This window comes from Pan paniscus, chromosome 15, assembly GCF_029289425.2.
Source record: "Pan paniscus chromosome 15, NHGRI_mPanPan1-v2.0_pri, whole genome shotgun sequence".
Classification (NCBI taxonomy): domain Eukaryota; kingdom Metazoa; phylum Chordata; class Mammalia; order Primates; family Hominidae; genus Pan; species Pan paniscus.
In genome coordinates this window covers 20,935,224-20,955,166 of record NC_073264.2, presented here as the reverse complement: position 1 = coordinate 20,955,166, position 19,943 = coordinate 20,935,224, and the positions used below count along the sequence as shown (strand labels likewise).

General features: G+C 49.3%; 1 protein-coding gene across 1 annotated transcript in view; it reads left to right on the top strand.

Annotated features, from left to right (window-relative positions):
* Positions 1 to 1,399: 1,399 nt before the first annotated feature.
* Positions 1,400 to 19,943, top strand: part of LOC129393867 (rhophilin-2-like) — a 36,261-nt gene continuing 17,717 nt past the window's right edge. Inside the window, 7 exon segments of the mRNA XM_055097995.1 lie at positions 1,400 to 1,449; positions 6,837 to 7,003; positions 12,158 to 12,345; positions 12,755 to 12,911; positions 15,476 to 15,597; positions 17,310 to 17,325; positions 19,525 to 19,698. Coding sequence (XP_054953970.1) covers positions 1,400 to 1,449; positions 6,837 to 7,003; positions 12,158 to 12,345; positions 12,755 to 12,911; positions 15,476 to 15,597; positions 17,310 to 17,325; positions 19,525 to 19,698 — 874 coding nt within the window.

Genomic DNA, 19,943 nt, shown 5'->3' with positions numbered 1-19,943 from the left:
TAAAGAGGTTACACAGTCACTTGGGAAGACATAATTGAGCCATCTATGTGATCCCCTTTCTTGCAGCTTGGGGGAGCCAGCACTTGTAGGGGCGGGGGTGGGGCAACAGGGCAAAACCCCATCTCTATTTAAAAATACAAAAATGAAATTAGCTTGTGGCACGTGCCTGTGGTCCCAGCTACTTGGGAGGCTAAAGTAGGAGGATTACTTGAGCCCAGAGAAGTCGAGGCTGCAGTGAGCCGCGATCGCACCACTGCACTCCAGCCTAGGCAACCAAGTGAGACCCTGCCTCAAAGATAAGATAAAATAAAATGCCTTTATAACATGGTTAGGGGTCTTCTTGGCAAAGGAAACCTGTATCTGGGGACTGTTATGACAGTCCTACCCTCAGGGTCTGTGCTGGGAAACTTGTCTGGGTCCTGAGGGAGGCCCAGAATTGCAAGTCTGAGCCCCTGAATATCTGCAGTGTTTGCAGTATAGTTGAATGTATAGGCCATAGACTAGTCTCAAACTCCTGGGCTCAAGTGATTTACCTGCCCTGTCTTCACAAAGTGCTGGGATTACAGATATGAGCCATGATGCGCAGACACAAAGACATTTTTAAGCAAAAAATTAACTTCAACTCTCACTTTTACTGAAGCAACACAGCATTTAAAAACATAGGCATGGGGTGCAGTGGCTCACACCTGTAATCCCAGCACTTTGGGAGGCTGAGGCAGATGGATTGCTTGAGCCCAGGAGTTTGAGACCAGCCTGGGCAATGTGGTGAAACTCCATCTCTACTAAAAATACAAAAATTAGCTGGGCATGGTGGCACATGCCTGTAATCCCAGCTACTTGGGAGGCTGAGGCATGAGAATCACTTGAGCCTGGGAGGTGGAGGTTGCAGTGACCCGAGATCGCAACATTGCATTCTAGCCTGGGCAACGGGAGTGAAACCCTGTTTTAAAAAAAAAAAAAAAATTCTATGGCCAGACACAGTGGCTGACATCTGTAATCCCAGCACTTTGGGAGGGTGAGGTGGGTGGATCACCTGAGGTCAGAAGTACAACAATTAGCCAGACGTTGTGGTGGGCGCCTGTAACCCCAGCTCTTTGAGAGGCTGAGGAAGGAGAATTGCGTGAACCTGGGAGGCAGAGGTTGCAGTGAGCCGAGATTGTGCCACTGCACTCCAGCCTGGGCTACAGAGCAAGACTCCATATAAAAATAACTACATAAATTAAGAAAATAAATTCCCCCACTTTGAAAATCACTGTAAGTTTTTCTTTATTCTGCCTTTTTAGAAACAGGTTCACAAATGACATATTACTGTTATGCACATACATGGTTTTCAATCACATTTTATAGTATCTAACCTCATTTTTCTTTAAGGATTTTATCCTGGAACATTACAGTGAAGATGGCTATTAATATGAAGATGAAATCACAGATCTTATGGATCCGAGACAAGTAAGTTTTTGTGTGCAGCAGAGAGGGGAGGGTAGCTTTTCCAAGTCTTCAGGGAACCCCATTATTGCATGCTTGTGGTCTTAACAGAATCGTGGGCAGATTGAGGTGATGGTTGGGGGGTGCTGGAATCATCCATTCCATTTGCTGCATAAGAAAACTGTAGAAGGAGGCCGGGCGCGGTGGTTCACGCCTATGTAATCCCAGCACTTTGGGAGGCGGAGGCAGGAGAATCACCTGAGATCAGGAGTTCCAGACCATCCTGGCCAACATGGTGAAACCCTGTCTCTACTAAAAATTCAAAAATTAGCTGGGCGTGGTGGTGCATGCTGGTAATTCCAGCACTTTGGGAGGCTGAAGCGGGTGGATCACCTGAGGTCAGAAGTTTGAGACCAGACTGGCTAACATCGCAAAACCCCGTTTCTACTAAAAATACAAAAACAAGCCGGGCATGGTGCTACACACCTGTAATCCCAGCTACTCGGGAGGCTGAGGCAGGAGAATCACTTGAACCTGGTAGGTGGAAGTTACAGTGAGCCAAGATCGCACCACTGCACTCCAGCTTGGGTGACAGAGCAAGACTCCGTCTCAAAAAAAAAAGGAAAACCATAGAAGGGGAGAGACCTGCCTCCTGGCAGGGCTGGGACTGGATTCCAGGATTTCTGACTTCCTGCCAGGTTCTTTCCACCCCTCCTAGAGTTTATGATGCCAGCAGTGAGGTCGTCATACTGCAGAAATAGTTACAGGCACCTGCTCGTATGTGCAGGGCACCTTCCGGGAAGGGCTGTCAGCTGTGTCCTCCTCTGCTCATGCCCTCTGGGGTTCTTTTCCTCGCAGGCTTGTCGGACGCCCAGCCCGGATGAGGCCAGGGTGGAACTGCTGATGACATACTTCATGCAGCTGGGCTTTGTTGAGAATTGATTCTTCCCACCCACGCGGCAGATGGGACTCCTGTTCACCTGGTAGGTGCTTGAGGTCTGCGCTGGCGCTTCACGTGTTATGGCAGCCACAGTTTCGGAGCCTCAGCATCACAGACACCCCTCTGCGGGCACCTCAGCCCCTTTTCCTATCTTGCATTTATCCGGGGTGCACCCGTGTGCACCTCAGCCCCCTTTCCTATCTTGCATTTATCCAGGGAAGTCTAGAAAGATGTCAATACATTGGTATTTATTTATGAAGGTGATCCGAGGGAGATGGCCCCAACAGACTGTGGCCTCTTGCTTCTCAGAACAAGTGAGCCAAGGAGAGGAGACATTTTTCTTGCTTGTTGTATCACTGGGGAAGCACAGGGCTCTGAAATGGAATTAGTCAGAAGCAAGATTCTTGTCTCAGATTGGACTGGGGCATGCATGTGTATGTGTGAGTGAGTGAGAGAGAGAGAGAGAGAGAAAATCAGGTCTTGTCCAGTGAGACAAAAGCACCAAACAGAAATAGATCAGGTTTCTTTTGAAATGGGGTCTCACTGTGTTGCCCAGGCTAGTCTTGAATTCCTGGGCTCAGGTGATATTTCTGCCTCAGCCTCCTGAGTAGCTGGGACTATAGGCATGAGCTACACACTCAGCTTAGATCAGATTTAAAAAATGGAAGTAGAGGATTTGATTCTTCTCCACAATTGGTATTTTCAGACAAGATCAGGCACGTCAGGGTGGTATGGCCGTAGACCCAATTGGTGTTTTCAAAGATTAGTATACTTTAAATACTTGGGAGCCCGGGTACAGTGGTTTTCACGCCTATAATGCCAACACTTTGGGAGGCTGAGGCAAGCAGATCACTTGACCCCAGGAGTTTGAGACTAGCCTGGGCAATGTGGCAAAACCCCATATCTACAAACAATACAAAAATTTGCTGGGTACGATGGTATGCACCTGTAGTCCCAGGTACTCGTGAGGCTGAGGCAGGAGAATCACTTGAGCCCAGGAGGCAGAGGTTGCAGTGAGCCTAGATCACACCACCACACTGCAGCCTGGGTGATAGGAGTGAAACCCTGTTTCAAAAAAGAAAAAAAAAGGCTGAGTGCGGTGGTTCACACCTGTAATCCCAGCACTTTGAGAGGCTGAGGCAGGTGGATCACGAGGTCAGGAGTTCGAGACCAGCCTGTCCAATATGGTGAAACCCTGCTTCTACTAAAAAATACAAAAAATTAGCTGGGCATGGTTGTGCATGCCTGTAGTCCCAGCTACTTGGGAGGCTGAGGCAGGAGAATCGCTTGAACCTGGGAGGCAGAGGTTGCAGTGAGCCAAGATTGCACCGCTGAACTCCAGCCTGGGCAACAGAGTGAGAGTCTGTATTAAAAAAACAAACAAACAAACAAAAACCACAAAAAAAAAGTACTTTGGAGATGCTGCACCCCTTCTCTGAATGTCGTTAGGAGTGTCAGTGAAAGGAGAATACATCCTAGAAGGTCGGGGCGTATCAGAATTGAATGTTTCTATAGCCGATGGTTGGCTACTGATGCCTTCGTCATGGAAAGCAAAGGAAAGGGGGATGACTTTTCCTAACAATGCACCAGGCTGTCTGCATGGTGAAAGGTGGTTTCTCCTTAGTCATGAATTAGGGAGAAGCTGTCTGCATACCCCTTGGTTCATGAGTAAACTTTAAAACAAGTCCTAGGGCCAGGTGCGGTGGCTCACACCTGTAATCCTAGCACTTTGGGAGGCCGAGGTGGGTGGATCACCTGAGGTCAGGAGTTCGAGACCAGCCTGACAAACATGTCTCTACTAAAAATACAAAAATTACCCGGGTGTGGTGGCGGGCGCCTGTAATCCCAGCTACTCAGGAGGCTGAGGCAGGACCATTGCTTGAACCCGGGAAGCAGAAGCTGCAGTGAGCTGAGATGGCGCCACTGCACTCCAGCCTGGTTGAAAGAGCAAAACTTTGTCTCAAAAAATAAAAATAATAAATAAATAAATAAATAAATAAATAAAACAAGTCCTAGGCTGGGTGTGGTGGTTCACATCTGGAATCCCAGCATGTTGGGAGGCCGAGGTTGGTGGATCACTTGAGCCCAGGAGTTTGAGACCAGTCTAGGCAACACAGTGAGACCCCATCTCTACAAAACAATTAGAGAAAATGTGCCAGGCATGGGTGGCACATGCCTGTAGTCCCATCTCCTTGGGAGGCTCAGATGAGAGGATCGCTTAAGCCCAGGAGGTTGAGGCTGCAGTGAGTCATGATCATGCCACTGCACTCCAGCCTAGGCAACAGAGTGAGACTTGGTCTGAAAAAATAAAAAAGTAAAACAAATCCTGAGGTTTTAGATTTCAGAAAGAATTATGAGGGGTTAGTAATTGCCATATTTCATTTAGGAGAAGCTATATATATATATACACACACACTTTTCTTTCTTTTTTTTTTTTTGAGACGGAGTCTCACTCTGTCACCCAGGCTGGAGTGTGGTGGTGTGATCTCAGCTCACTTCAACCTCTGCCTCCCAGTATCAAGCCATCTTCCCACCTCAGCCTCCCAAGTAGCTGGGCTTAAAGGCACATGCCACCACCATGTATTTTTGGTAGAGAGGGGTTTCACTATGTTGCCCAGGCTGGTCTCAAACTCCTGAGCTCAAGCCATCCACCTGCCTTGGCCTCTAAAGTGCTGGGATTACAAGTGTAAGCCACTGCACCCGGCCTTTTTTTTTTTTTTTTTTTTTTTTGAGACGGAGTCTTGCTCTGTTGCCCAGGCTGGAGGGCAGTGGCGTGATCTCGGCTCACTGCAACCTCCGCCTCCTGGGTTCAAGTGATTCTTCTGCCTCAGCCTCCTGAGTAGCTGGGACTACAGGTGTGCCCCACCACGCCTGGCTAATTTTTGTATTTTTAGTAGAGATGGGGTTTCACCACGTTGGCCAGGCTGGTCTCAATCCCTGGCCTTGTGATCTGCCTGCCTCGGGCTCCCAAAGTGCTGGGATTACAGGCGTGAGCCATCGCACCCGGCGCATTTTTTTTTTTTTTATAATTGAGGAACTTACCTGACACATCATTATCACCCAGAGTCCATAGTTCCCATTAGGGTTCATTCTTGCACTTGTGTATTCTGCGGCTTTTGGCCAACATAGAGTGACAGTGATCCATCTTTGCAGTGTCATACAGAAGAGTTTCACTGCTGGAAAAAATCCTCCGTGTGCTCTGCCTGTTCCTCCCTCCCTCCCCCTAAGTCCTGGCAACCCCTGATCTTTCTTCTGTCTCCAGGGTTTTTGGCTTTTCAGAATATTGGACTCACACAGTGTGCTATACAGTAGGTAGCAATGTTCAGGTTGGCTCTTAGTAATGTTTCCTCTGCATCTTTTCAAGGCTTGCTTGAAAAGGCTCCATTTTTAGTACTGAGTAATAGTCCATTGTCTGGATGTCCCATGCTGTGTTTATAAAGTTACCCCATCAGATATTTGTGTGTGTGGCTGTGGCGGTCAGTGTGATTAGTCCTGTCATCTTGCTTGGAAACAAAAGCCTCAGTGCATGTGCATTCTTGAATTTTATTGAAGAAATGAGTTTGTTGTTGTTGTTATTGTCACCCAGGCTGGAGCACAGTGGTGCAATCTCGTCTCACTGTAACCTCTGCCTCTCGGGTTCAAGCAATTCTCCTGCCTCAGCCTCCTGAGTAGCTGGGATTACAGGCGCCCGCCACCATGCCTGGCTAATTTTTGTATTTTTAGTGGAGACTGGGTTTCACCATGTTGGCCAGGCTGGTCTCGAACTCCTGACCTCAGGTGATCCACCCACCTTGGCCTCCCAAAGTGCTGGGATTACAGGTGTGAGCCACCACACCCAGCCAACCCAGGAGTTTAACAGCAGTTTGGGTAACATAGTAAGACCCCATCTCTACAAAAATTAAAAAAAAAAATTAGGCAGGTATGGTGGCATGCACCTGTAATCCCAGCTATTCTCATGAGGTGGAGGCGGGAGGATCAATTGAGCCCTAAAGTTGGAGGCTGCAGTAAGCTATGATCACACCACTGCACTGCAGCCTGGGCAACAGAGTGAGATCCTGACTCTTAAAAAAATAATAATAGAGCCAGGCACAGTGGCTCACGCCTGTAATCCCAGCACTTTGGGAGGCTGAGGTGGGCGGATCATGAGGTCAGGAGATCGAGACCATCCTGGCTAAAACGGTGAAACCCTGTCTCTACTAAAAATACAAAAAATTAGCTGGGCGTGGTGGCGGGTGCCTGTAGTCCCAGCTACTTGGGAGGCTGAGTCAGGAGAATGGTGTGAACCTGGGAGGCAGAGCTTGCAGTGAGCCGAGATCACGCCACTGGACTCCAGCCTGGGCGACAGAGCGAGACTCTGTCTCAAAAAAAAAAAAAAATAATAATAATAATAATAATTTTTTCCACTTGCATCCAAAAGTAGCATTAACTAGCCAAGTAATCTGTATTCCCTGAATGCATTTCTTTCACATAGGTATGACTCCCTCACTGGGGTTCTGGTCAGCCAGCAGAACCTGCTGCTGGAGAAGGCCAGTGTCCTGTTCAACACTGGGGCCCTCTACACCCAGATTGGGACCCGGCGCTATTGGCAGATGCAGGCTGGGCTGCAGAGTGCCATAGATGCCTTTCAGAGAGCTGCAGGTATGTCTCCTCCAGGGCTGACTGGACAGAGCCTTGGCCCCGCCTGGTGGCACCAGGGGACCCACCACTGAAGAGGGTCTACAGGTCATCCCCTGCAAGGGCCAGACCAGTCTTCAGCTCTGGTGTAACTTCCCATTAAGAAACTTGCTCTGGCCGGGCGCGGTGGCTCATGCCTGTAATCCCAGCACTTTGGGAGGCTGAGGCAGGTGGATCACGAAGGTCAGGAGGTCGAGACCATCCTGGCTAACATGGTGAAACCCCGTCTCTACTAAAAATACACAAAATTAGCTGGGCCTGGTGGTGGGCACCTGTATTCCCAGCTACTTGGGAGGCTGAGGCAGGAGAATGGCATGAACCTGGGAGGCAGAGCTTGCAGTGAGCCGAGATCGCGCCACTGCACTCCAGCCTGGGCGACAGAGCCAGACTCCATCTCAGAAAAAAAAAAAAGAAACTTGCTCGGTGGTTCAGACCTCAGTCTGGGATGGCTGATGTACATGGTGAATCCTGTGGCTGATGATTGATCTTTTCCAGACAAGTGGCCCTGGGATGGCAGTGCATAACTGTTTCTTTCAACACTGTCATGAAGAGCAGAATAACTTTTCCCAAATAGTGAAACTGTAGGCTTCTTTTTCTTGTATTAGGTGTACCCTATCTGTGCGTATTACTCTCCGTGCCTTTATTTATTTATTTATTTATTTATTTATGAGATGGAGTTTCACCCTTGTTGCCCAGGCTGGAGTGCAGTGGCGCAATGTTGGCTCACTGCTTGAAACCTCCCAGTTTCAAGTGATTCTCCTGCCTCAGCCTCCTGAGTAGCTGGGATTACAGGCATCTGCTGCCACGCCTGGCTAATTTTTGTATTTTTAGTAAAGATGGGGTCTCACCATCCTGGCCAGGCTGGTCTCGAATTCCTGACCTCAGGTGTTCCGCCTGCCTCAGCCTCCCAAAATGCTGGGATTACAGGGTGAGCCACCGCACCCTGCCCCTCCATGCCTTTATGTCACCTGCATTCTGCCAACTTCTCCAGCATGAGGTGGGTGTTCTCAACCCTTTGTCAAGTGATGCATTCAAAGGATGTCTCTCATAGCTCAGTTCCCTTCTTCTGGGAACTGTCTTTTGTTATTTTATTTTATTTATTTGTTTATTTTGAGATAGAGTCTTGCTCTTGTCACCCAGCCTGGAGTGCAGTGGCACAATCTCTGCTCACTACGACCTCTGCCTGCTGGGTTCAAGCAACTCTTCTGCCTCAGCCTCCCAAGTAGCTGGGATTACAGGCACCTGCCACCATGCCCGGCTAATTTTTGTATTTTTAGTAGAGATGAGGTTTTGCCCTGTTGGCCAGGCTGGTCTCAAACTCCTGACCTCAGGTAATCCTAGTATGAGAACGAGGTGTGGGGTCGAGGAGAAAAGCAGCCTAGTGCTTACACCTGTAGAGGACCGGGGTCACCAGACCCAGTGCTGTGGGTGAGCCTGGCACGGCTCACCCTTGCCTACGGGTTCTGCCTTGCTCCCCCATAGCAGGGCCTGTGTCTGGGTCAGACTCCCCGTGGGGATGGATGCAAGAGCAGGGCACAGTGTAGACCACAGTGTGTTCTCCACACTAGCTCTATAGTGTGTTGCCTTCTAGGTTGATCATTAACATTCTGCTTTGGGGTGTGATCCCCTTCCACCCATGTGGATCATTGTTTGATATCACTTTGCCCTGCAAGCTTGTGAAGAACCAGAGCTTTGCCACTTCAACTCATTGTGAAATTTCTGATGTTACAATGATTGGTCCTACCAGCCTGGGCCACACAGGAAGACCCTGTCTCTACAAAATATTTAAAATTAGCCAGGCGTGGTGGTGTACACCCATAGTTCTAGCTACTCCAGAGGCTAAGACAGGAGGATCACTTAAGCCCAGGAGTTTGAGGCTGCAGTGAACTATGATTGTCAAAAAGAATATATTTTTTTAATTAAAGAAATAGGCCAGGCATGGTGGCTCATGCCTGTAATCCCAGCACTTTAGGAGGCTGAGGTGGGTGGATTGCTGGAGCTCAGGAATTTGAGATCAGCCTGGGCAACAAGGCAAAACTCCATCTCTACAAAAAGTACAAAAATTAGCTGGTGGTGCATGCCTGTAGTCTCAGCTACTTGGGAGGCTGAGATGGAAGGATCAGCCAAGGTTGTGGTAAGCCAAGATCGTGCCATTGCACTCCAGCCTGGGCGACAGAGCAAGAACCTGTCTCAAAAAATAATTAATTAATTAAAAAAATGAAAGATTGGTCTCTTGGGATGAAGCGATATGCTAAGATTCCAAGTATGAGTTGATTTCTTTTGTTGTAAATCTTTTTTCTGGACTCATCTTTCTGGGGAATCTTAGGCAGGCACTCTGTGTCCTGTCCCTGAGATTATAGCAGTGGAGACAAATTACAGATGAAATGAAGCAAGTGGGAGAGCAGTGGGGAGGGTGAGGGAACCCCCACGGAGCTCACAGCTCAAAACAGCAGGTGCCATCCCTCCGCAGGGCGGGGATTTTTTTTTTTTTTTTTTTTTTTTTTTTTTTGCTTAGCAACAAAACCAGAGGACCCAGTTGGATGGGATTCATATGAGAGAATCTATTTCAGTTCCAGATTGATTGTCAGTTAGCGCTTTGGACAGTTAATTTTCTAAACTATAAAGAAGTCAGTGGAAGGCTGCAGCATGAAAATTTCCATTGGAGCAGACGGATTGAGTTTTTTTTGTTTTTTTTTTTGAGACGGAATCTCACTCTGTCGCCCAGGTTGGAGTGCAGTGGTGAGATCTTGGCTCATTGCAGCCTCTGCTTCCCGGGTTCAAGTGATTCTCCTACCTCAGCCTCCTGAGTAGCTGGGATTATAGGTGTGTACCATCATGCCTGGCTAATTTTTATAATTTTAGTAGAGGCAGGGTTTTGCCATGTTGGCCAGGCTGGTCTCGAACCTGACCTCAGGTGATCCACCCGCCTCGGCCTCCCAAAGTGCTGGGATTAGAGGCATGAGCCACCGCGCCTGGCCAGAATAGATCTTTCTTGAGGTCCAGGGGAAAAGCCCTGGACTGCTGAATGACTCAGATCTTATGTGTGAGCCTGGCTGCCTGTGAGCCCCTCAGTCCTTCTGCCTGCTCTCTGCTTGCATCTCCATACCTGTCGTGATGGAATTTTGTCCCAGGTGACACAGGAGTTGTGGGGAGCAGGCTGGTTTCTCTACTCAATAGAGATGTAAGTGTTTTGGAAGATAATCCAATTTTTAAAAATTGGGTTAAAAGGCTGGGTGGGGTGGCTCACACCTGTTATCCCAGCACTTTGGGTGGCCGAGGCAGGCAGATCACCTGAGGTCAGGAGTTCAAGACCAGTCTGGCCAACATGGTGAAACCCCATCTGTACTAAAAATACAAAAATTAGCTGTGTATGGTGGTGGGCACCTGTAATCCCCTGCTACTTGGGGGGCTGAGGCAGGCGGATCGCTTGAACCTGGGAGGCAGAGGTTTCAGTGAGCTGAAATCATGCCACTGCACTCCAGCCTGGGCGTTTATTTATAAATAAATAAATAAATAAATAGTGTTAAAATATACATATATAACTTAAAATGGACTATTTTAACCAGTTTTTTTATTATAGTAAAATAACACAACATAAAATTACCATTTTAACGATTATCTTAAATTTTTAAAATTTTAAAATTATCCTGCCAACCAGAAGCACATTTTAACCATTTTGAAGTGTGCAGTTCAATGGCATTAAGTGCATTTGTACATTCATAGTGTTGTGCAGCCATTACCACTAAACATCTCCAGAAGTTAAAATTTTGTTTTGTTGGTTAGGCAAGGTGGCTCACACCTGAAATCTCAGCACTTTGGGAGGCTGAGTCAGGAGGATCACTTGAATCCAAGAGTTGGAGACCAGTCTGGGCAACATAGGCACACCCCATCTGTACAAAAAATTTTAAAATTAGCTGGGTGTGGGGTGGTGCATGGCTGTAGTCCCAGCTCTTCAGGAGACTGAGGTGGGAGGACCGCTTGAGCCCAGGAGTTTGAGGCTGCAGTGAGTCATGATCGTGCCACTGCACTCCAGTCTGGGCAACAGAGTGTGATCTTGTCTCAAAAATAAATAAAATAAATACATTTTTTAAAAGTATATATATTTTAAGAGACAGGGGTCTCAGTATGTTGCCCAGGCTGGTCTTGAACTCTTAATGTCAAGCCACCTTCCCACCTCAGCCTCCCTTGTAGCTGGGATTACAGGCAGCAGCCCCTGTGCCCAGCTATCTCCGGAACTTTTTCATCTGGATGATGGATAAGCAAAGCTCTGTACTCAGTTAAGCAATAACTTCCCATTGCCCCCTTTCCCAGCCCCAGCTAACCTCTATTCTCCTTTCTGTTTCTGTGAATTTGACTATTCCGGGTACCTTATCTAAATGGAATCCTACAATATTGGTCCTTTTGTGAATGGCTTGTTTCACTTAGCATAATGCCCTTATTTACACTGTACTATATGTCAGAATTTCATTCCTTTTTAAGGCTGAAAAATATTCCATTGTATGGATAGGCCACATTGTGTTTAATCATTCAACTGCTCATGGATGTCTGGGTGGTTACCACTTTTCAGCTCTTGTGAATAATGTTGCTATTAACACGGGTGTTCAAGTATCATTTAAGCCCCCACTTTCAACTGTTTGGGGATATATATCATAGGATTGGAAATGCTGGACCATATAATTGAGAATCAAACTTTTTAATATGTTGTAGGACACTGGTTCTTTTTTTTTTTTCTCCTATCTTTCCTTTTTTTTTTTTTTTTTGGAGACAGAGTCTTGCTCTGTCACCCAGGCTGGAGTGCAGTGGTAAGATCTCAGCTCACTGCAACCTCTGCCTCCTGGGCTCAAGCAATCCTCCTGCCTCAGCCTCCAGAGGAGCTGAGACTATAGGCGCACGCCATCACACCCAGCTAATTTTTGTATTTTTTGTAGAGACAGGGTTTCACCATGTTGCCCACACTGGTCTTAAATTCCTGACGCAAGTGATCTGCTCGCTTCGGCCTCCCAAAGTGTTGGGATTATGGGCATGAGCCACCGCACCTGGCCTCCTATCTTTCTCTACAGCAACGTGATGAAGTAAATGTAAACCCGAACTAATGGGCAAAACATTTTCCACTTTTAGGGGTTTTAAACTACCTGAAAGAGACATTTACCCATACTCCAAGTTATGACATGAGCCCTGCCATGCTCAGCGTGCTTGTCAAAATGATGCTTGCAGAAGCCCAAGAAAGCGTGTTTGAGAAAATCAGCCTTCCTGGGATCCGGAATGAATTCTTCATGCTGGTGAAGGTGGCTCAGGAGGCTGCCAAGGTAAGACTCCCTGGTTCCTGTGACTTTGGGGAGTGGGCAGGAAATGCTGGCACAGGAGCACTGGAAGTAGCGGGGCCTTCCCACGGGAGCTTGCCTGTGACCTGGGCATTGTGCCAGCTCCAGCCAGTACTGCTGGCTTGAGTTTTCTTGGCAAGTGTTGGTGTTTCAGATATGGATCACTGATTCCATCTGCCGCTTAACCTAAAAATCAGCATAATGACAGCAGCCTGATCCACCTGTTAACTGTGACAATGACAGAATGAGGGCTTGCTTGGAGTTGCTCCCAGATTCTGGAGCAGCCCCTGGCAGGGGCTGTTGTATGAGAAGAAGAAAGGGCTCTTTCTCTGCAAATGGGTTCGTGAGGGCCCTTGTGCCAGGCTGTCCCTTCCCAATGCCCCTTCTATTTCAGGTGGGAGAGGTCTACCAACAGCTGCACGCAGCCATGAGCCAGGCGCTGGTGAAAGAGAACATCCCCTACTCCTGGGCCAGCTTGGCCTGCGTGAAGGCCCACCACTATGCGGCCCTGGCCCACTACTTCACTGCCATCCTCCTCATCGACCACCAGGGTAAGGCCTGTGGGGTTCAGGGGTTTGGCCAGGGCTGTGGTCCAGCTGCCCCAGGGGTGATTCTGAGCTGAGCGAGAGCTAACTGCCTTCCCTGGAGATGCTCACAGGCTGAAGGCAGAGGATGAGAATGACCCATGACTGAGGCAGCTGCTGCACAGGCCATGGTGGGGTTAGGGGTTATAAGCTTCTTTAGAGGGAGGAAGAGGAGGCACCTTTAATTCTGCCTGTGTGCAAGAGGATGAATTTTCACCTGGAATCTAGAATCTAAGGGAATGCCAAAAATGCTGGCATCAAGATAAGTAACATTTTAAGGTAATATTTTAAAAGAATCCAAATTAATGCAGGTCGGGTACAGTGGCTCACACCTGTAATCCCAGCACTTTGGAAGGCCAAGGCAGGCAGATCATTTGAGGTCAGGAGTTCGAGACCAGCCTGGCCAACATGGTGAAACTCTGTCTCTACTGAAAATACAAAAATTAGCCGGGCATGGCACGTGCCTCTAATCCCAGATACTCCGGTGACTGAGGCAGGAGAATGGCTTGGGCCGGGGAGGTGGAGGTTGCAGTGAGCCGAGATTGTGCCACCGCACTCCAGCCTGGACAGCAGAGCAAGACTCCATCTCAAAAAAACTAACAATAAGAAAATAAAAAATAATGCAAAAAAAACTGTGATGATCGGAATTTTATTTTATTTTATTTTATTTTATTTATTTTTAGAGATGGGGCTGGAGTGCAGTGGTATGATCATGGCTCACTGCCTTCTTGAACTCCTGGGCTCAAGTGATCCTCCCACTTCAGCCTCCTTAATACCTGGGACTACAGGCACATGCCACTACACCAGTTAACTGAAAAAAATTTTTTTTGAGGAGATGGAGTCTCACTATGTTGCCTAGGTTGGCTTCAAACTCCTGGCCTCAAGCAATTGTCCTGCCTTGGCCTCCCCAAAGTGTTGGGATTACAGGCATGAGCCACGGTGCCTGGCCAGGGATTTTTGATCTAATGAGTACTAATCCAGGCAGCCTCCCAAGGAATTAAAAAGACAGCCTCTGGAGCCAGACTTCCTGGGTTCATATCTCAGCTCTGCCATGAATGAGCTGTATTACCTTGGGCAAGTTACTTAGCTGTCCTCTGCCTCGATTTTCTCATCTGTAAAATGGGTATATGGAGAGAATCTACCTCACAGGCTGTCATGAAAATGAAGGGCCTGTATGCAAAGCTCAATAATGCTTTATACGCTGTAGGTTCTCTGAAAGTGTGAGCCACCACTCCTAGTACTATATAGTCTATTAGGTGAGACAAAATGTGGAAACAAATAGAAATACCATATAGTGCCTTGGTGATTGCTGCAGAGACACAAATGCAGCAGCAGGTGGACTCCATGGTGCAGTCATTGATGGCGTCTCAGAGGCGATGACATTTGAGTTCAACTTTTCCATCTGCACAGAAGGGCAGGGTCAGCCTAGAGGGAGTAAAGTGTCTGAGCACAGGAACAGAGGCCGAGGGTGCGGGGGAAGTGGAGAGTGGTTTTGTGAGGTTTGAGAGCAGGATACGCACCAGGGAGGGTGTGGTTGAAGCAGGAAGGGGCTGTGCTGCAGGTGTGCAGGCCTGCAGAGGGGTGCAGGCCAGGCATGACAGGGTCTGGGCTATGCTAGCTGGTTCTGTGTGGTGGGTGAGTCAGAGGAGGTAGCGTGTGGGGGCTCAGGGTCAAATTATGAACCTCACCGGGTGTGGTGGTTCACACCTACAATCCCAGCACTTTGGGAGGCCGAGATGGGTGGATCATGAGGTCAGGAGTTCGAGACCAGCCTGGCCAAGATGCTGAAACCCCGTCTCTACTAAAAATAGAAAAATTAGCTGGGCATAGTGGCACGTGCCTGTAATCCCAGCTACTCAGGAGGCTGAGGCAGGAGAATCACTTGAACCCGGGAGGTGGAGGTTACAGTGAGCCAAGATCACACCACTGCACCCAAGCCTGGGCGACAGAGCAAAACTCCATCTCAAAAAAAAAAAAAAATTCTGAACCTCTGGAGCATGACTGGTTCCAATGAGCAAGAGCTTCAGGGTAGCCAGGCATGGTGGCTCACACATTTGATCCCAGCACTTTGGGAGGCTAAGGCAGGAGGGTCGTTTGAACCCAGGGGTTTGAGACCAGCCTGGGCAATGTAGCAAGACCTCATCTTTACAAAAAAATTTAAAAATTAGCCTGGCATGTGGTGGTGCATGTCTGTAGTCCTAACTACTCAGGAGGCTGAGGTGGGAGGATCACTTGAGCCCAGGAGTTCAAGGCTGCAGTGAACTATGATTGTGCCGTTGCACTCCAGCCTGGTGACAGAGTGAGACCACACTCCAACCTGAGTGACAGAGTGAGACTGTCTCAAAGAAAAAAAAAGCTTGAGGGTCAGACTGCCTGGGGTGTGTCCAGGGGCAGAAAGGAGAGCCATGATCCCAAATGCCTTGTGAAACTGCAGAAGAAAGGAAACTAGAGACATGGTAGAAAGAGAAATCTCTATGTGGGTCTGTGGCCAGGTCCATGAGAGGGGATTTAACCTGTGGTTCTCTTTGCAGTGAAGCCAGGCACGGATCTGGACCACCAGGAGAAGTGCCTGTCCCAGCTCTACGACCACATGCCAGAGGGGCTGACACCCTTGACCACACTGAAGAATGATCAGCAGCGCCGACAGCTGGGTGCGTGTCCCTCTGCACCCAGATGTGGGTCCCACTTGGTGCCCAGCTGGTCCTGCTCACAGACAGCCACAGAGAGGTCCCTGAAGAGGGCCCGGGAGAGGGGGGTGTTCCAAGTCATCGTGGCCACTTTGGGTTCAGAAGTCATGAGGTGCAGTCCTGAGCCTCAGAGGGCTTCCCAGGCTGTGTTCTCATGGGTTCCATAGCACCCAGGCCTCCCACTGTGGAGCCAGGACTTTAACCATCTCCCTTGGGGTCCACAGGGTGGCCTGTATCATGCTAACAGGGAAGGAGACGTTTGTTGATTTCCTTATGCATGGCTGAATTACTAAGAACACCTAATGACTGTAATGAAGTGTCCTGGCTTGGTCTCTGCCATGTCTCAGTGTGAATATCTCTTCCCATGTGCAGACCTCACCTCCACCACCCTAATCTGCACCCACGCACACATACGCAGCTTCCCCGTCTCAGTGATGGCAACTCCCACCCCTCTAGGTGCTCAGGCCAGAAACCTTGGACTCACTCTCTACTCTTCTTTTCTTTCCTCCTCTTTCCCCTCCTCTCCCCTCTGCTCCCCTCTCCTCTCTTCCCCTCTGCTCCCCTCCCCTCCTCTCCCGTTCTCTCCCTTCCTCTTCCCTCCTGTCTGTTACCCTCCCCTCCCCTCCTCTCCCCTTCTCTCCCCTCCTCTCTTCTCCTCTCTCCGCCGTCCTCCCTCTCCTCCCCTCCCCTCCTCCCTCTCCTCCCCTCCCCTCCTCCCTCTCCTCCCCTCCCCTCCTCCCTCTCCTCCCCTCCCCTCCTCCCCTCCCCTCCTCCCTCCCCTCCTCCCTCCCCTCCTCCCTCTCCTCCCTTCCCCTCGTCCCTCTCCTCCCCTCCCCTCCTCCCTCTCCTCCCCTCCCCTCCTCCCTCTCCTCCCCTCCCCTCCTCCCTCTCCTCCCCTCCCCTCCTCCCTCTCCTCCCCTCCCCTCCTCCCTCTCCTCCCCTCCCCTCCTCCCTCTCCTCCCCTCCCTTCCCTTTCTCCCTTCCCTTCCCTTTCTCCCTTCCCCTCCCTTCCCATCCTTGCCCTCCTCTCCTCCCCTCTCCCACCTCCCCTTCTCTCCCCTTTCTTCTCCTCTCCCCTCCCCTCTCCTCTCATCCTTCCTCCTCTCCCCTCACCCTTCCCCTCTCCCCTCCCCCCTCCCCTCTCCTCCCCTTTTCTTGTTCCTTGTTGCTTTCCTTTTCTTTCCCTTTCCTTTCCCCGCTCTCCTTTATTCTTTCTTTCTTTCTTTCTTTCTTTCTTTCTTTCTTTCTTTCTTTCTCTCCTCCCCATCTACCCTTCCTCCCTCCTTTCCTCTTTCCTTTTCTTTCATTTGCTTTCTTTGACAGCGTCTTGCTGCCCCCCAGGCTGCAGTGCAGTAGTGCAGTCACAGCTCAGTGCAGCCTCGAACTCCTCAAACTCCTGGTGATCCTCCTGCCTCAGCCTGCTGAGTAGCTGGGACTATAGGCATGCACCACCATGCCCGGCTAATATTGTAAAAAGGTTGTTGTAGAGATGTGGTCTCACTATGTTGCCCGGGCTGGTTTTGAACTCCTGGCTTCAAGTGATCCCCCTGCCTCAGCCTGCTGAGTAGCTGGGACTATAGGCATGCACCACCATGCCCGGCTAATATTGTAAAAAGGTTTTTGTAGAGATGCCGTCTCACTATGTTGCCCGGGCTGGTTTTGAATTTCTGGCCTCCAGCGATCCTCCTGCCTCTGTCTCCCAAAGTGCTGGGTTTACAGGCACGAGCCACCACACCTAACCTCTTGTCTTACTTTCTCACCCTACATTTGATTAGCAAATCCCTTTGGCTGTACCTAGAAGACACACTCAAATCTGGCCACTTTAACCCTGCTGCCCTGGTGGAAGCCACATGTGTACAGTGCTTATGTAAGAAACATTTACTCACTTAAACCCCACACAACACTATGAGGTGGGTCTCATGGCATCCCCATTTTACAGCTGAGGAAACTGAGACCCAGAGCGGTCACGTGGCTTGCCCTGCTCATAGCTGGTTTTCTTGCTGTCCCTTCAGAGTCTGGTCATGCAGGCCAGATCACATCAGTCCCCTGCTCACACCCCAGTGGGCTCCCATCTCACGCAGAACAGGAGTGAGAGCCCTCATCTCGCACACGTGAGATCCATCATGATCTGGCCTTGCTCCTTCCCTGCACTCATTCTCTTCTGCCCTCCCTGCCTCCAGGCACACCTTAGCTCCTCCTTGCCCTTGAACACCTGTGTGTGCCCCTGCTCCAGGGCCCTCGCACCTGCTGCTCTTTCACATCCATCAGGGTTCTGTTCAAAAAGGACCATATCACAAAGCCTTCCTTGGCTGGGTGTGGTGGCTCATGCCTGCAATCCCAGCACTTTGGGAGGCTGAGGTGGGAGGATAGCTTGAAGTCAGGAGTTTGAGACCAGCCTGGGCAACATGGAGAAACCCCTTCTCTACCAAAAATACAAACGCTTAGCCAGATGTGGTGGTGTGTGCCTGTAGTCCCAGCTACTTGGGAGGCTGAGGTGGGAGAATCACTTGAACCCGGGAGGCGGAGGTTGCAGTGAGCCGAGATTGTGCCACTGCACTCCAGCCTGGGTGACAGAGTGAGACTCCGTCTCAAGAAAAAAAAAAAAAAAAAAAAGCCTTTCTTGGTCACCCATCATAGGACAACCCCATTCCCAGTCTTCTCTTACCATCTCCGCTTACCCTGCTTTATTTTTCTCTATAACCTCATCACCACCCCATCCGTTACATATTTCTTGTCTTGTTAGTTATCTGTCTTCAACCACTACATGTAAACTCCATGAATGTGGGGGCAGTTTGTTTACTTGTTGCTTTATCTCTAGTGCCCAGCACATTTGGTAAATATTTGTTGAGTGAACATCTTATGGACACAAGTGAGCTTATTACATATGCATTTAAGGGAGGCTTGGGCTGGGCACTGTGACTCACGTCTGTCATCCCAGCATTCTGGGAGGCTAAGGCAGGTGGATTGCTTGAGGCCAGGAGTTTGAGACCAGCCTGGGCAACATAGCAATGATAATGAAATGATAATGATAATGAAAACATTATCCAAGTGTGGTGGTGCATGCCTGCTACTCAAGAGTCAGAAGCGGGAATTTCAGTTGAACCCAGGAGTTTGAGGCTGTGGTAAGCCATGATTGCACCACTGTACTCCAGCATGCGAAACAAAGTGAGACCCTGTCTCTAAATATAAAATATAAAATGAAATAAAATAATATTTTAATAAAAGGCTTGTTGTAACCAAGCGAGTTGTAGAGAAATGCCACACTTTGAGACTAATTCAGGAGTCATTTATTAGCCGGCAACCGAGAGACGGCTAATGCTCGAAATTCTCTTGGGCCTGAAGAAGGGGCTAGATTTTCTTTTATACTATGGTCTAAATAGGGGAGGGGGGTTTAACTGAAGCAATTTTACAGAAGAAGAATAGGCAAAAAGTTATAAAAAGTAATTGGTTATAGAAGCAGTTACAAAAAATAAACAGTTCCAGGTGCAGGGGCTTAAACTATCACTGAGAGATAAATGCAGGGGCTTTAGGTACCTGCCACTGAGCACATCCCCAGGAGCTGCTGGTACAGCCTGCCTCAGTATCTTATCAGCAGTTTGCATTCCTGGATGTGCTTGGAGTCAGCTTACACTAGTTATTCCCTTAAGGGGGATAAAGGGGGCTGCAAGTGAAGAAACTAAAATGTAGTCTGTCCGGCTCTCTCTGCTAGGAGAGAGTCACTCAGGTTAAAACAAGGTAGGGTATCACGGGCTCTAGCTATCCAGGCAGATCCTTTAGAAAAGAGAACATCCAACCTCTTGGGCTGCCTCTTGGGCCCTTATGCTCTGTTTGGTGGATCTCCAAGTCACGTGGGTGCTGGCTTCCATCTGCAGGGAAGTCCCACCTGCGCAGAGCCATGGCTCATCACGAGGAGTCAGTGTGGGAGGCCAGCCTCTGCAAGAAGCTGCGGAGCATTGAGGTGCTACAGAAGGTGCTGTGTGTGGCACAGGAACGCTCCCGGCTCATGTACGCCCAGCACCAGGAGGATGATGACCTGCTGAACCTGATCCATGCCCCCAGTGTTGCTGGTGAGTAACCTAGACTGTGTTCCCTCTGTGGGGGTGCCTGTGCCGCGGAAAGAGTATGCCTGGCCTGTGGGGGTTGAGCAAGCCCTTGCTGTGTGCTTGGCACAAGGAGGGCTGCACAGGGCAGGGACCGAGGTGCTTATTTTGCCCTGGAGTTCTCTTTTCTTTTTGAGATGGAGTCTCGCTCTGTTGCCCAGGCTGGAGTGCAGTGGCATGATCTCGGCTCACTGCAACCTCTGCTTCCTGGG